The 12,875-nt window shown below is 40.7% G+C and overlaps 1 protein-coding gene across 1 annotated transcript in view; it reads left to right on the top strand.

Moving 5' to 3' along the window:
* LOC108794847 (triple functional domain protein-like) overlaps positions 1-12,875 on the top strand; it is a 660,684-nt gene that overhangs the window by 90,289 nt on the left and 557,520 nt on the right. The window contains exon 5 of the mRNA XM_018565963.1: positions 838-1,007. Within this exon, the coding sequence (XP_018421465.1) occupies positions 838-1,007 (170 nt within the window). The remainder of the gene's footprint in view (positions 1-837; positions 1,008-12,875) is intronic.

Here is a 12,875-nt window from a genome sequence, read left to right as displayed (position 1 = left end):
ATGTGTTGCATTTTCTTCAATGTAAATTTTATTTTTCCAAAATTTCTTAACGTACTAAAACATTTACAGGTCTGTTTGCTAAAAAGTTGAATTGGTTAGAGGATTTTAAAATCTAGACCAATTTGGAAAGTGAGCTAAATGGGAGAATTTCTTCTGGTTTGGCTATTTTTTGACCGAGATCCTTCAGTTCCCCTGTCAATTCTACTAATTCTCCTGCCATTCATCCAGGATACTTGGCAGAATTATGGAATCTAGGTAAAAATAGCCAAACCAGAAAAATTCTGCCATTGAGCTCACTTTCCAAATCGCCTATATTGGTCTAGATTTTGAAATTCTCCTACCAATTCCCCTGCAATTTACCTTTTAGTGAATAGACCTGCTAGTTTAAAAATAGTGTGGAGAAATATTTTTCTCTAACACAATAATGTATATGTGGGTGGGGCTTCTATATGGGTAGAGCACAAGGGAGCCCCATAATCTCATATTGCTCGAGGGCCCCATGTGTTGTCATTCCGCCTCTGCACATGTGCAGCTAGTGCTTCTAAAAATATAAATTTTGGAGTGTTATTGAATATGGTCTGGAAATAGGAAATGGTGAATATATGTATCCTCTGAATGTGTTTCTTTTTGTTTCTTAAATGTAATGATATTGTACTGAATTCTTATTTTTGCCTTATTTTTGTTTAGACTGAACAAAGGGGGGAGGGGTATATGTTTTTATGCAGTTTTCTTTTATTTACACAATATTTTTCAGATAACCTCTTGCTGTATGCACATCCCTTATGTTTTCTTGTTGTTATGGACAACTGCTACAAGCTATATGCTTTCCCTCTTTAGCTTTGGGCTTGGCTGGAGGACCTCCAGAAGGAACTGTTAGATGATGTGTACGCTGAGTCGGTAGAAGCTGTTCAGGATTTAATCAAGCGCTTTGGGCAGCAGCAGCAGACAACACTCCAATTTACCGTCAACATTATTAAGGAAGGGGAAGATCTAATTCAACAGCTAAGGTAAATATAATTTTTGTCTGAAGTATCTGAGCATAGTATGATCAGAGCGAAATATCGTTTTGTGAGCATAGCAACATCCTTATGGCCCAGATAAACATGAACTATAAATTATTATTTACAAAGGGCAAGGAATTCTGGCTGAAATCATTTTTGGTTTTAAGCAAAGCAAGTACTCTGCATAAAATGATGTTAATTTAATTCTGAACCTTTTAAAAAGATCCACATGCCATAAACTGTTTTACGGTCCGGAGTCAATGAAAAATAAATTTTATGCCAAATTTTTTTTTTCTTTTGGGTGCTTGTAAGGTTTTTTTTACCGAATGTCAGAAGCAGATAAAAGGTCACACCCTAGATCTACATATGAATGAAATAGTAAATACAGTTAAGCCAAAACCCTTTTGCTGCCAAGCCCAGTGTTCCTCTTTTAACCTCAGCTGGCTACTAGACAGTAGCTTAGTTAAAGCTTAGTTAAAGATGTCTGAGCTTAGTTAAAGATGTCTGCTCCGAGACAGGAGTTATACCATTCCCGACGCTCCAAGCTAGACACCACCTGACACCTAGAAGTATCTTACAATTTCTGCAAATTAAGCACTTTCTATTGGCTCAATTAAGCTCCTTAAGACTCCTCCCTCCTCTTACCCCCTTCGATAAGCTCCTACTAAATGATGCTAGCGGCTCTGGGACTATTATCAGCCATCTGAAGGGAGAGTAGTATGTAGTTTATCTAGCAATTAGGTACATACACCTCCAAATGGGAACAAGACCTGGGCTGCTCTATCTCCACTGACACCTGGTCCCAGATATGGGCAATTACCTCTCAAAGTTCAACAAATGTCCAAGCGATAGAGGCCAACTATAAATTGCTCTTTAGGTTGTATCTGGTTCCCCTCAGGATCTCCAAGGCTATCCTGTCCTATTCCCCAAATTGTTTTAGGGGTTGCCGGGTGTAGGGATCGGACCTTTACATTTGGTGGTCCTGCCCTAAGGTGAGGAGATTCTGGCACAGAGTCTATCAACTCCTATATACTGGCAAGACATTTCGCAAGGACCCTTTGGAAGCCCTACTACATAAAAAAACATTGGTGTGTACGGTTCGTCAACACCAATCGATTACCTTTATCCTTGACGGAAGCCAAACGGGTCATTGTGAAAGCTTGGAAGTCACCTGTTCTACCCTTTGCTGAAGTAAAATGCAGAGTTTCGTGAGTGATGTTTTTTGAGAAGCTTACCGCAATTCAACAGGATGCCATGGGGTCATTCAGGAAGCTGTGGTACCATGGATTGAATTGTACCTTCCTCCCTCTTTTAAGAACCAGACAACTCAAACTAGTTTTCTGCACTCTCGACACAATATCCATGCTAATGTGTTGATTATATCTACACTGAATACTTGATGTTTCTTTGGACTTCAATGGTCTATTGTTTTACTATAATTTTCTTTTACTGTGCATAATACATGTACTGTTTCCTAAGACCGACATTGAATATGTACACGTGCTTACTTGTTTATGCACCTAAAAATAATAAAAATAATTTTGAACGAAAATTATTTGTATGTAAAGTCTGCTTAATTATGTTAAACATGTCCAATAATTAAGTAACATGGTAAAAAAAATGCAAAAAGGACTTTAAATGTTCAACTGCTGTTAAATAACAGAAATAGCTAAATAAATGTGAAGAAAAAAAATGTAAGTTTATAAAAAAATAAAATATATATTTTTTTTATTTGAAAAATGTTAGAAAAAAAACATTATTTTCGGTTTCGACCTGACTTTTTTTAAATTTAAAGTTTCAACATTTTCGTTTCGGTGCACCTCTACTTACTAAGATTCTGAGTCACACTTTCCCCCCACCTTACCAAACTGTTCAACAAGCTCCAGATGGACGGTGACTTAGGAAGCAACTCCCATATGCCCATTATTTGTTTTATCCCGAAAGATGGGCAAGATACTTGCTAACAGAATTAACCTAACTCTAACCTTATCTCCAAAATTCAGGTGCGCTTTTTATCAGGTAAAAAGGCAGGAGATACTATATAACATAACATCACAATGTGCTGCAACAGAATTTCCGATTGTGCTTCTCTCCTTGCATATTTGTAAGGCCTTCAATTCCCCCGTTGGGACTATCTATATATGTCCTGCAGGGATAAGGGTTTAGAGGGATTTTTCCCCTCTGTTTGAGCTGTGGTCCCTTTAAGAGACAAAGCGGGGTTAACTCACCTGCTTGGGAATGTCTGTTTAAAAGACAGGAAGTGGTAGATAGCAGGTGAGGAGTAGTGAGGGGGAGTGGAGAGGAGGCTAGAGACTGAAATTGTGTATTGCTGTGAAAGTGCATGTCACTATCCTTTGTGCAATCCTGTGGTCAGGGAAAGTTACCCTGGAAGTCTGGGACTGTTTAACTGCAATTGCAGCTTTGAAACCTTCAAGTCAGTGAGACTGTTATTCTTTGTTATGCTGAAGAATCACTGTTAAGTTTTCCAGCTAGTCGATGAAGACAAATTGTTATGTTATTTTGCCCCAGTGAAGCTTTTTAAGTTAATAAACTTGACTTTATTTGAAAAGCCTGTGTCCTGTGATCCTGCTGGATTCCCCTAACATTACAATAGAGTTATGATATTTGGTACATATATACTCATATTTATTGTTTAAAACACATAATTTAGGTTTGCATATTATTTCAATTTTTTTTTATTGGTTTCCATCTTATACATTAACATTTCGTTATATTTCAATATCATATGTAACACATTGCCATATCGGGAAAAAAGAAAAACTATAATCTCACCACAGTATTCCCTCTCCCCCCTTTAAAGCTTAACCATACTATTATAAGCTCATTAACTGGGTATCATTCCAACCAATGGGCATCTACTTCCAAGCAGGGAGCCAATATGACAAGATTTCCTAACTTATCCATAAGGATACTGTTGTTATTTACTGATTTTACATATGATAGATACTCCTGGCGAGCTCAGTATTTCGCTCGCCCGGGTATTCAAAAAATGGAGACCTTAATTTATTAATAGGGAAGAGAAAAGAAAAGAGAAAAAGGGAGAAAAAAAACAAAACAACAATAATAATGGGGACTCCTACGGGCCAGGATTGCTTGGCATACTAATCAAGATTTAGCCTTGATTTACTGGATGTGTATGGATAGGGCTCAGAATTCTTAGATATATCAACCATGGGTCCCATACCAATTGAAAGTTATGATATCTGTCTTGTAATATACTATATAACTTCTCGTGTGTCATAATCCAGTTTAATTTATATAGTACCATTGGGAATGGGACCTTTTCGGTTTTCAAAGACCGTGCAATTGATAACTTGGCTGCTAGAAAGAAAAAGGATACTAGTTTGCCCTGCGCCTTAGTGAGCCCTTTGACTGGTTTATTCAATAGCAGGTACTGGGGGTCCCTCGGGATATAAACTCGAAGTATTCTAAAGAGCAGGGCAAAAAAGCGATTCCAGAAGGGACACAGTTTTGGACAGTTCCACCAAACATGCGTCATAGTTCCCTGTTGGTTGCATCCTCTAAAGCATAGGGGACTAGCCCCTGCGAACATGGTAGCTATCTTTACTGGAGTCAGATACCATCTAGCAAAAACTTTGTAGTTAGCTTCCAACAGGGTGATATTACGCAATCCCATATTTAATCTCATGGTATACTGCTTCCATTTGCCTATAGGGAGAACTTCCTCTAGTTCAGCTTCCCAAGCAGCCATATAGGATAGCTTAGTAAAAGGGCCAAGCTGAGCTGCATAGATTATAGAGATCCCTCCTCCTTGACCCGAGACTCCCAGACACCACTTTTCATAGTGGGTCAGCACTGGAATGCCCACTTCCGGTATCTTTAATGACTGTAGGAAATGCTGGATCTGCCTAAACCTAAACATTTCTGATGGTGGCATCTGAAGAATGCTTTGACAATATCTCAAGGATATTGGCTTGTGGTTCTTAATCAGGTATCCAATTCTATACAAGCCTTTGTCAACCCACCATTGAAATGTTTTGATTCGCAGTCCTGGTTGAAAATTCACATTATTAAACAGTGGAGCCAAAGGAGAATGGGTGGAGACTATACCTTCCATACCTCGCAGCCGATCCCACATGGCCATAGAATGTGACAAGGTGGGAGCTAATATCACCGGCCTTTGCTTCGGAGTCATGCATTTCAATACATCAATAGGAATGCCTCCGGCCGAACCAATTTCTATTTTAGCCCAATCTGGATCATCTACCCAGGAGTAAACGGAGGATAGCTGTGCCAACCGTGCTGCCCTATAATAAAGGAGCAGGTTGGGAACCACTAGACCGCCCTGGGATCTAGATTGAAACAAAATGGCTTGTGAAATTCTAGGATGTTTATTGCCCCAGATAAAGTTCATAATGGACGTCTGCAGTTTAAGAAGTTCAGCCCGATGAATCGGGATTGGTAGGGTTCTAAAGTAGTACAGGATTTTAGGAAGTAAAATCATTTTGACTGAATGGATACGACCCATCCAAGATAGATTATAAGAAGACCACCGCCTCATATCTTCTCTTAAATGTTTGTATAATGGAGGGTAATTCATTGAATATTTAGTATAAGGAGGAGTCATTTTTACTCCAAGGTACTGAAGAAAATCACATCACCATTCAAATGAAAAAGAGTTTTTAAGCCCCGACCACAGCTCAAGAGGAAGATTGATATTTAATGCCACAGACTTAGAAGCATTAACCCGGAGACCTGATATCTGTGCAAATTCTTCTATATGTGCCATAATATTGGGTAATGAGATAAGAGGAGAGGTAACAAAGAGCAGCATATCGTCTGTGAACAGAGCGCATTTATGATCTACTGCCTGACATTCAATTCCCCTTATATCTGGACTGTCTCGAAGTAGTATAGCCAGAGGTTCCAACGCTGTGGCGAAAGGGGACACCCCTGTCTTGTGCCTCTCCGGATTAAGATGGGGTCTGAGGAGTATCCCTGAAATCTAATCTGTGCTGAGGGTGAGGAATATAGTACTTGAAATATATGTAAGAAATAGGGCCCAAATCCCTATTTCTTTAGTAATTGCAGCAAGTATTCCCAAGAAACCGAATCGAATGCTTTCTGCAAGTCCAAAGAAAGCAACATACCTTTTTGTGTGGGGCCCCCATCCCAGGGGTTACCAAGCAGTGAAATTAGATCTATAGCTCTTCTAACTTGGTCTGCGCCCTTTCTTCCTGAGATAAAGCCCACTTGATCCTGGTTTATATAGCTACCCAATAAGGAATTTAACCTGTTGGCATATATTTTAGACAAAAATTTTATATCGTTATTAATCAACGAGATTGGTCTGTAATTTAGGACTTCTCCCGGATCTTTATTAGGTTTTGGAATGACGCTAATAAAGGCTCTATTAAAATCAAGATCAAGAAATGTGCCTGAACGTAAATAATTATAAAAGTTTTGCATATGAGGTGCTAATATTTCCACATGCTTTTTATAATAGCTAGTGGGAAAGCCATCGGGGCCCGGTGCTGTAGCCGATTTTGCCATTTTTTAGGTTTGCATATTAGCACAGTGCACTTGGTTTACGTAATGCCCTATATTATTATATTTGCACTTGCTATTGAGCCACTTGCCCAGGCCTTTCACCTGCATAGGGATGTGAAAGTTATCAAGGTGGGGGGTTACCATTACAACATCTGCCTTTTTGCGCCCTACGTGCTTCTAAAATGATCAGACCCCTTAATTCCCCTGCCAAATCTGATGCGTTTATTGATGCATTTTGGAGACCTTTTTGGTCTTCATGCAAAGAAATCAAAAGCACTGAATGTTTCTCATCTTGATCTAATCAGCCAACCCCTGACACTGTCCTTTCCCTTAATGCGTTCCTTCTCTCCTTCCTTATCTGGGATGAACCTCCTACCAAACACTGCACTAAGCCAGGTGGCCCAATTGGTTTAGTAGCAAGTGCCCCTCTGTGGGTCTCTCTAAAAGTGTATTTATGTAGCCCAGTCTTGATCACTAATTTACCCTGTTTGGCACTGCCACAACCTGTCCCATTACTAAACAAACCCTACCACATATGGGATAGCTTGAAATCTAACAATTTGGCATCCCCACATGCTCCCCTTTGGTCTATTTTTTAGGAAATTCTCTATTCTTACTGGGCTATGTAAACCCTCTCACTTTTCATTGTTGGCACTCTGTCTTTGTACTTGTCAAAACACTTCTATTCAGATTCAGACATTGTGTCCCTTCAAACCCTAAGGGACAAGAATAGACTCAATCCTGGGGCCCTTTTTAAATTTTGTCAAATTAAGCACTTTCTCCAAACCTTGGTAGGGTCAGCTCAGATTTATCCTCTTGCACTTTCTTTGAAAGAATCTTGCTTGATGGCACAAAAGGCCCTGGTATAATCTCCTTAATTTGCACCCTGTTACTTGATGCTCCTGATACTACTCCTCCCTCCTTCTGTGTATCCAGATGGGAGAGTGACTTAATCCGATCAGTTTCTCAGAAAACCTACAACCAATCTTGACTACTACAACCAAGAGCTTGACACGTGTTTTGGCAGTTGAAGCTATCCATAAACTTCTTCAGTGATACCTGGTTCCTCTTCAGATATCTTGTGCTGCCCCCTTATTTCACCCTATTGCTTCCAAGGCTGCAGATGAAGGGCTCAATTTATCACATTTGGTGGGACTGTCCCAGGTTCAGACGTTTCTGGAGTAGAGTACCGATTTCTGTACATGGCAATGAGTAAGCCCAACTGAACAACTAATTTTCAGTATAGTATGTACCTTTTGCCAATTAAAATTTTATACTCCGATCAGCCATAGCATTATGACCACCCACCTAATATTGAGTATGTTCCCCTTTTGCCGCCATAACAGCCCTGACCCATCGAGGCAAGGACTCCACTAGATCTCTGAAGGTATGCTGTGGTGTCTGGCACCACGCTGTCAGTTGCAGATCCAAGTCCTGTAAGTGCAAGGTGGACCCTTCATGGATCTGATTTTGTTTTTCCAGCACATCCAACAGATGCTCGATTTTGCTTCGGATCTGGTTAATTTGGAGACCAAGTCAACTCCTGGAACTCGTGTTCTTCAAATCATTCTTGAACCATTTTTGCAGTGTGGCTGGGTGCATTATCTTGCTGAAAGGGGCCACTTATATCGGGTAATATGGTTTCCTTGAAGGGATGTAACATCCACATAAATGTCAGGATCCAAGGTTTCCCAGCAGAACATTGCCCAAAGCATTACACTTCTTCTGTTGGCTTGCCTGCTTCCCATAGTGCATCCTGGTGCCTCCTCTTCCCCAGGTACGCGATGCACACATGCACCCAGCTATCACGATGATTTACATTTTCTGTGGAATATCTATAGGTGTATGGGCAGCTTTACAATTGCCCATTTTTCTGCTTCCAACACATCAACTTCAGGGACAAAAATGTTAGACTTGCTACCTAATATATCCCACCCACTTCCTGATGCCATTGTAACAACATAATCAATTTTATTCATTTGTCAGTGATCAATATGTTATGGCTGATAAGTGTGTATCCTTACTGAAGCTAAGCGAGTCATTGCACCAGCATGGAAATCTCTCCTGATCCCATTTGCAGAGGTCAAACGCAGAGTTTCGCAGGTTGTTTTTTTGAAAAACATAGGGTCATACAAAAAGATACCGATGTGTTTGTGAAAATCTGTGAGCCTTGAATTCAGCCCTACCTTCCCTAATACTTTCACAAAGAATCACTGCCCGTTTGACCTTTTAAGCACTGTGAGATGCCCCTTTTCCCAACTCTGAGAACATCTCCATAGTTGGGCAATACATTTTGATTTTTCCAGGGTGACACTGGCTCCAGTCATTGCCCCTTCCCACACTCTTGTTCTGTCATCCTTTGTCCTCAGGTTCCCCCTTCTAAATCTTTCTCCTTCTCTCCTCAAGGCTCCTTTCCTCAATTTTCTGGTTGCCTATTGTTCCCTTTATGCTGGCCTGGAAACAGCCCAAGGTATAAGTCTGTCTCATCATTGCTGTATTTTTATCATCCTGTGTGCCCCGGTGCACAATATTTGTAATGTTTTTATGCTGCCTTTCACAGCTGACTGTTTACGTTTTTTGTCATGTGACAAGGTTGCTTATTTTCAAATTTTCAAATGCTACAAGCTATGTTATGTGTGACCCTGTTTATGCATGTCAGTATTGCCTTGTTATTGTATTTTTTTTATACAAATAACAAACTTCTAATAAAAAATGTATTGAAAAAAAACAAACACAACAAACAAACCTAAGAATCTTTCTATGGACATGGCTTCATCGGTCCAGTGATCCTTTTTAGTAATTTTTGGGGAAAAAAGCTTTACCCTACCTAAGTATTTAACTTGCCACAATTTCCAACTCCTCTTCACTAAAAACTCTCATTGTGTAAAAGTTGGGGGGAGGACGGAGAGACAAGATGCTACAAGTTTGCCGCCGGTGGTAAACTTTTACCCCTAAAGACCTTCAGTCAACCTAGGGAAAGTTCACAAAGGATAGCTAGACGTGTACACCACTACACCACTTAAGTAAATAAACTCCCAAGATAGATTCATGGACATGATCACCACAATAAAAAATGTGTTTATGGTTAAATCCAAAACTACTCCCCTACTTTCATTTATATATAAATTCTTCCTACAAAATTCACTACAATGGAGATTCCAATAGCATTATAAATGTGAACAAGAATTAGAAGGTAAACTTATTCCCTTTCAAAGAGAAAATCAAGCTTTCACTTGTCTCCTACATCAGTACAAGGATGTAGGAATCCTGTTACACATTTCTTACAGGGTTGGTACAGTGTTCCTTTGTGTTGTGACTCTTAACTTGCTGGATGGGATTAATGCAAACCATAATACAGAAAAACTTTAAATGACCATTACTATTCCATGGCACCCAGTTTTCCATAGGATTATACAACAATAGAATAACGTGTCTACATCATCTCAATGCAGCCAAAAGTATGATACTCATCTTGGGAAAACAAGAAAAGTGCCATACCATGCAGGAGTGGAAGATAAGGGTCAAAAACATAATAGAATCTGAAATATGGATATTACTCAGTAGAGACAGATGTAGTAAATTTTATAAGATTTAGGCAAGCTGGATCCATTACTCATCAACTGACCCACAAGATAAGTCCAACACAAATTTCTTTAAACTGCTCTAACACAGATGACAAGCCCATTACTCCACAAACCTGCACAATTCTGGGTGCTCTTCCCCTTTTCATGTGTGAACCTTCTTCACAGATGGGAAGGGGCAATCGTCTCAGATGTCACTGTAATGTTCATATACTGAATGTTATAACTTCAGTTATTTTCCCCCTTTTTTTTTTACACAACATCTACTTAGACCTACAGCTTCTCCCAGTCTATCCTATCTCATTTCAGTTTTTCCCCCTTCTTCCATCTACCCATCCAGCCTTTCCCTTCCCAATCTACCATGCTCAGGATTGGTACCCAACCACCCCTCTTCCCCATTAACCTTGACAGCCCCTTGTCATTTGAACCTGTGATCTAATATAGCTTCCCATTTATGCAATATTCAACGTATCCTAAACTGTGATTTAAACTATTGTTTCCAAACAAGGAAGAACGCAAACTGGTGATTTAATTGTTGTATTTTGTTTTCAACGTTAAAGTTGGCTTCGCGCATAGGACTGCAAAACCTCATCTTGTTCAGTAAAGATTTAAAAAAAAAATAGTTTCTAGTAGGGATGCACCAATATATCGGCCGCCGGAACATATCGGCCGAACATGGCACTTTTGACGCCCTATTACCTGTATTGTCAATGGGAACTTGCATATTCATGTACACTCTACCAATATTAACCACAGTCAATTAATTCGGGAGAAAGGCAGATTGGTCAGGATGAATAATGGATGTAATTTTAGAAGACAGTCTGTTGGCCAGACCTTTGCCAATATTTTGACATCTGTATTAAGGAGGGAAATAGGCCGGTAGGAGTCCGGCAAGAGCGGGTCCTTGTTTTTTTCCGGCAGAACCACAATAGTGGCATCATACATGGAGGATGGCAAGTGTCCTACTTCCAAAGCTTCATTGAACGTCTGGTGGAGAGTGGAAATTACAGAACTTCCATATTTTTTATACACCTCAATGGTGAGACCATCGGGGCCAGGATTCTTGACGTTCGGGAAGCTGGCAACCGCCTTCTCCATCTCTTCCTGAGTGATCGGAGCCCCCAGATCCGAACAATCAGAGACACCCAAGTCCAAATCCAAATAGTCAGCTCCAGATGAGTATAATGTGGTGTAAATTTAGAGAATACTTCCCGAATTTGCCTCCCATCCGAGATGATAGCTTTGTCAGAATCCCTAATGCAACCTATATAGGAAACAGTTTGTTGTGATCTCGCTATCTGAGCCAGAAGCCTGCCAGTCAACACACGCTCTGCCCAATAGGACTGATTCATAAAAAAGGATTTATACCCAGATTTCCATTTGACCAAACCCTCCAAAGCCTCTGGGGCAGCAGTCCACCCATTACGAGTGAGAGAAGAGGGGTTGTGAATGTAAGCCCGTTCAGTGTCAGTCACTGCCTGGTGGGCATCCACTTCCTCACTCCTAGACTTGGTTTTGATAGTACTAACACGATGAATAAACAGACCTCACAGGAAGGCTTTAAGAGTGTCCCAGACAACTAGTAAAGAGGTGGAGGCTAGGTTGATGGACAGAAAGGATGAAATATCAGCCAGGATCAGAGTCAGCCAGAAAGGATTGAGGCGCCAGGGGGTTGAGGATAGCCGATGCTCAAAAGAGAGTCGCACAACTATCAGAGAGTGGTCTGACGGGCATCTGGGTTGAATGCTAACTTCAGAGATGACAGGCAGGGATTCAGACGTAGTGAGTACGTAATCGATACGAGAAAGTCTGCTATGAGTTTTGGAGTGACATGTATATTGGGAATCTGTCGGGCGTCTAGTACGCCATACATCTATCAAACCCATCTCCGCACACCGCTTGGCAAATGCTGTCTGCGAATGGCCTCCTCCAGTACTAGAGAATCTATCTAGAGCAAGATCCATATGGTTGTTAGTCACCCACCACCAGAACGGGGATGGGGAGTTTATCGTCCAGAAATGTGGCAAGTTCCTTAAGAACTGCATTAGTGTAAGGGGGTATATATACATTAGCAATAACACAGTCCCTGCCGAAGACACAACAATGGAGAAATACATAGCGACCACCACTATCCACCCTCACCTGCCTACAGGAGAACGAGACATTCAAGTGTACTGGAATGGGCACTCCTCTGGCATAAGTGGAGAAGCAGGAGTGAAAAGCCTGCTGACAGAATTTACATTCCAGTTGTTAACAAGTATTGGGATTGGTGTGAGTCTCCTGTAAGCAGATGAAAGATGGGCGATGGGTAAGTAAGCATTCAAACATCGAACAACGTTTGGTAACATCACCCAGACCCCGGACATTCCAGGATACAAGTCCTAAATTACATGCTGACATTATAAAAGTTTCATAAAAATGAAAAAGGACGACATATCAAATACATGGTCGAATGAACAAAAAGGAATAACAAAAATAGTTACACAGGAGGGCTCTGGTGTGGCAGAGAATGATGGCTCACACTGAGCTGAACGAGCATTCATGCATGGTCCTTGTCATGGGAGAAACCTCAGGCCTTGGTGATTGCACGAATCTGCAAAACAAAAACGGAAACAAAACACAAAAAAGCAAACAGTCCACTCGGGAGAAAAACTGGGGGAAAAAACAACTCTGGAGGCTCAGACAACGGAGATTGTAGGATCCATTAGAGCTGCAAAGGTAGTTGTTACCAAACCGTGGGGGGGGGGGGGGGGGGCACTCA

The sequence above is a fragment of the Nanorana parkeri genome, unplaced genomic scaffold (assembly GCF_000935625.1).
Source record: "Nanorana parkeri isolate BGI_ZX_2015 unplaced genomic scaffold, ASM93562v1 scaffold904, whole genome shotgun sequence".
NCBI classification, from domain to species: Eukaryota; Metazoa; Chordata; class Amphibia; order Anura; family Dicroglossidae; genus Nanorana; species Nanorana parkeri.
The sequence above is the reverse complement of the archived record's forward strand: the minus strand, read 5'-3'. Positions and strand labels throughout refer to the sequence as shown.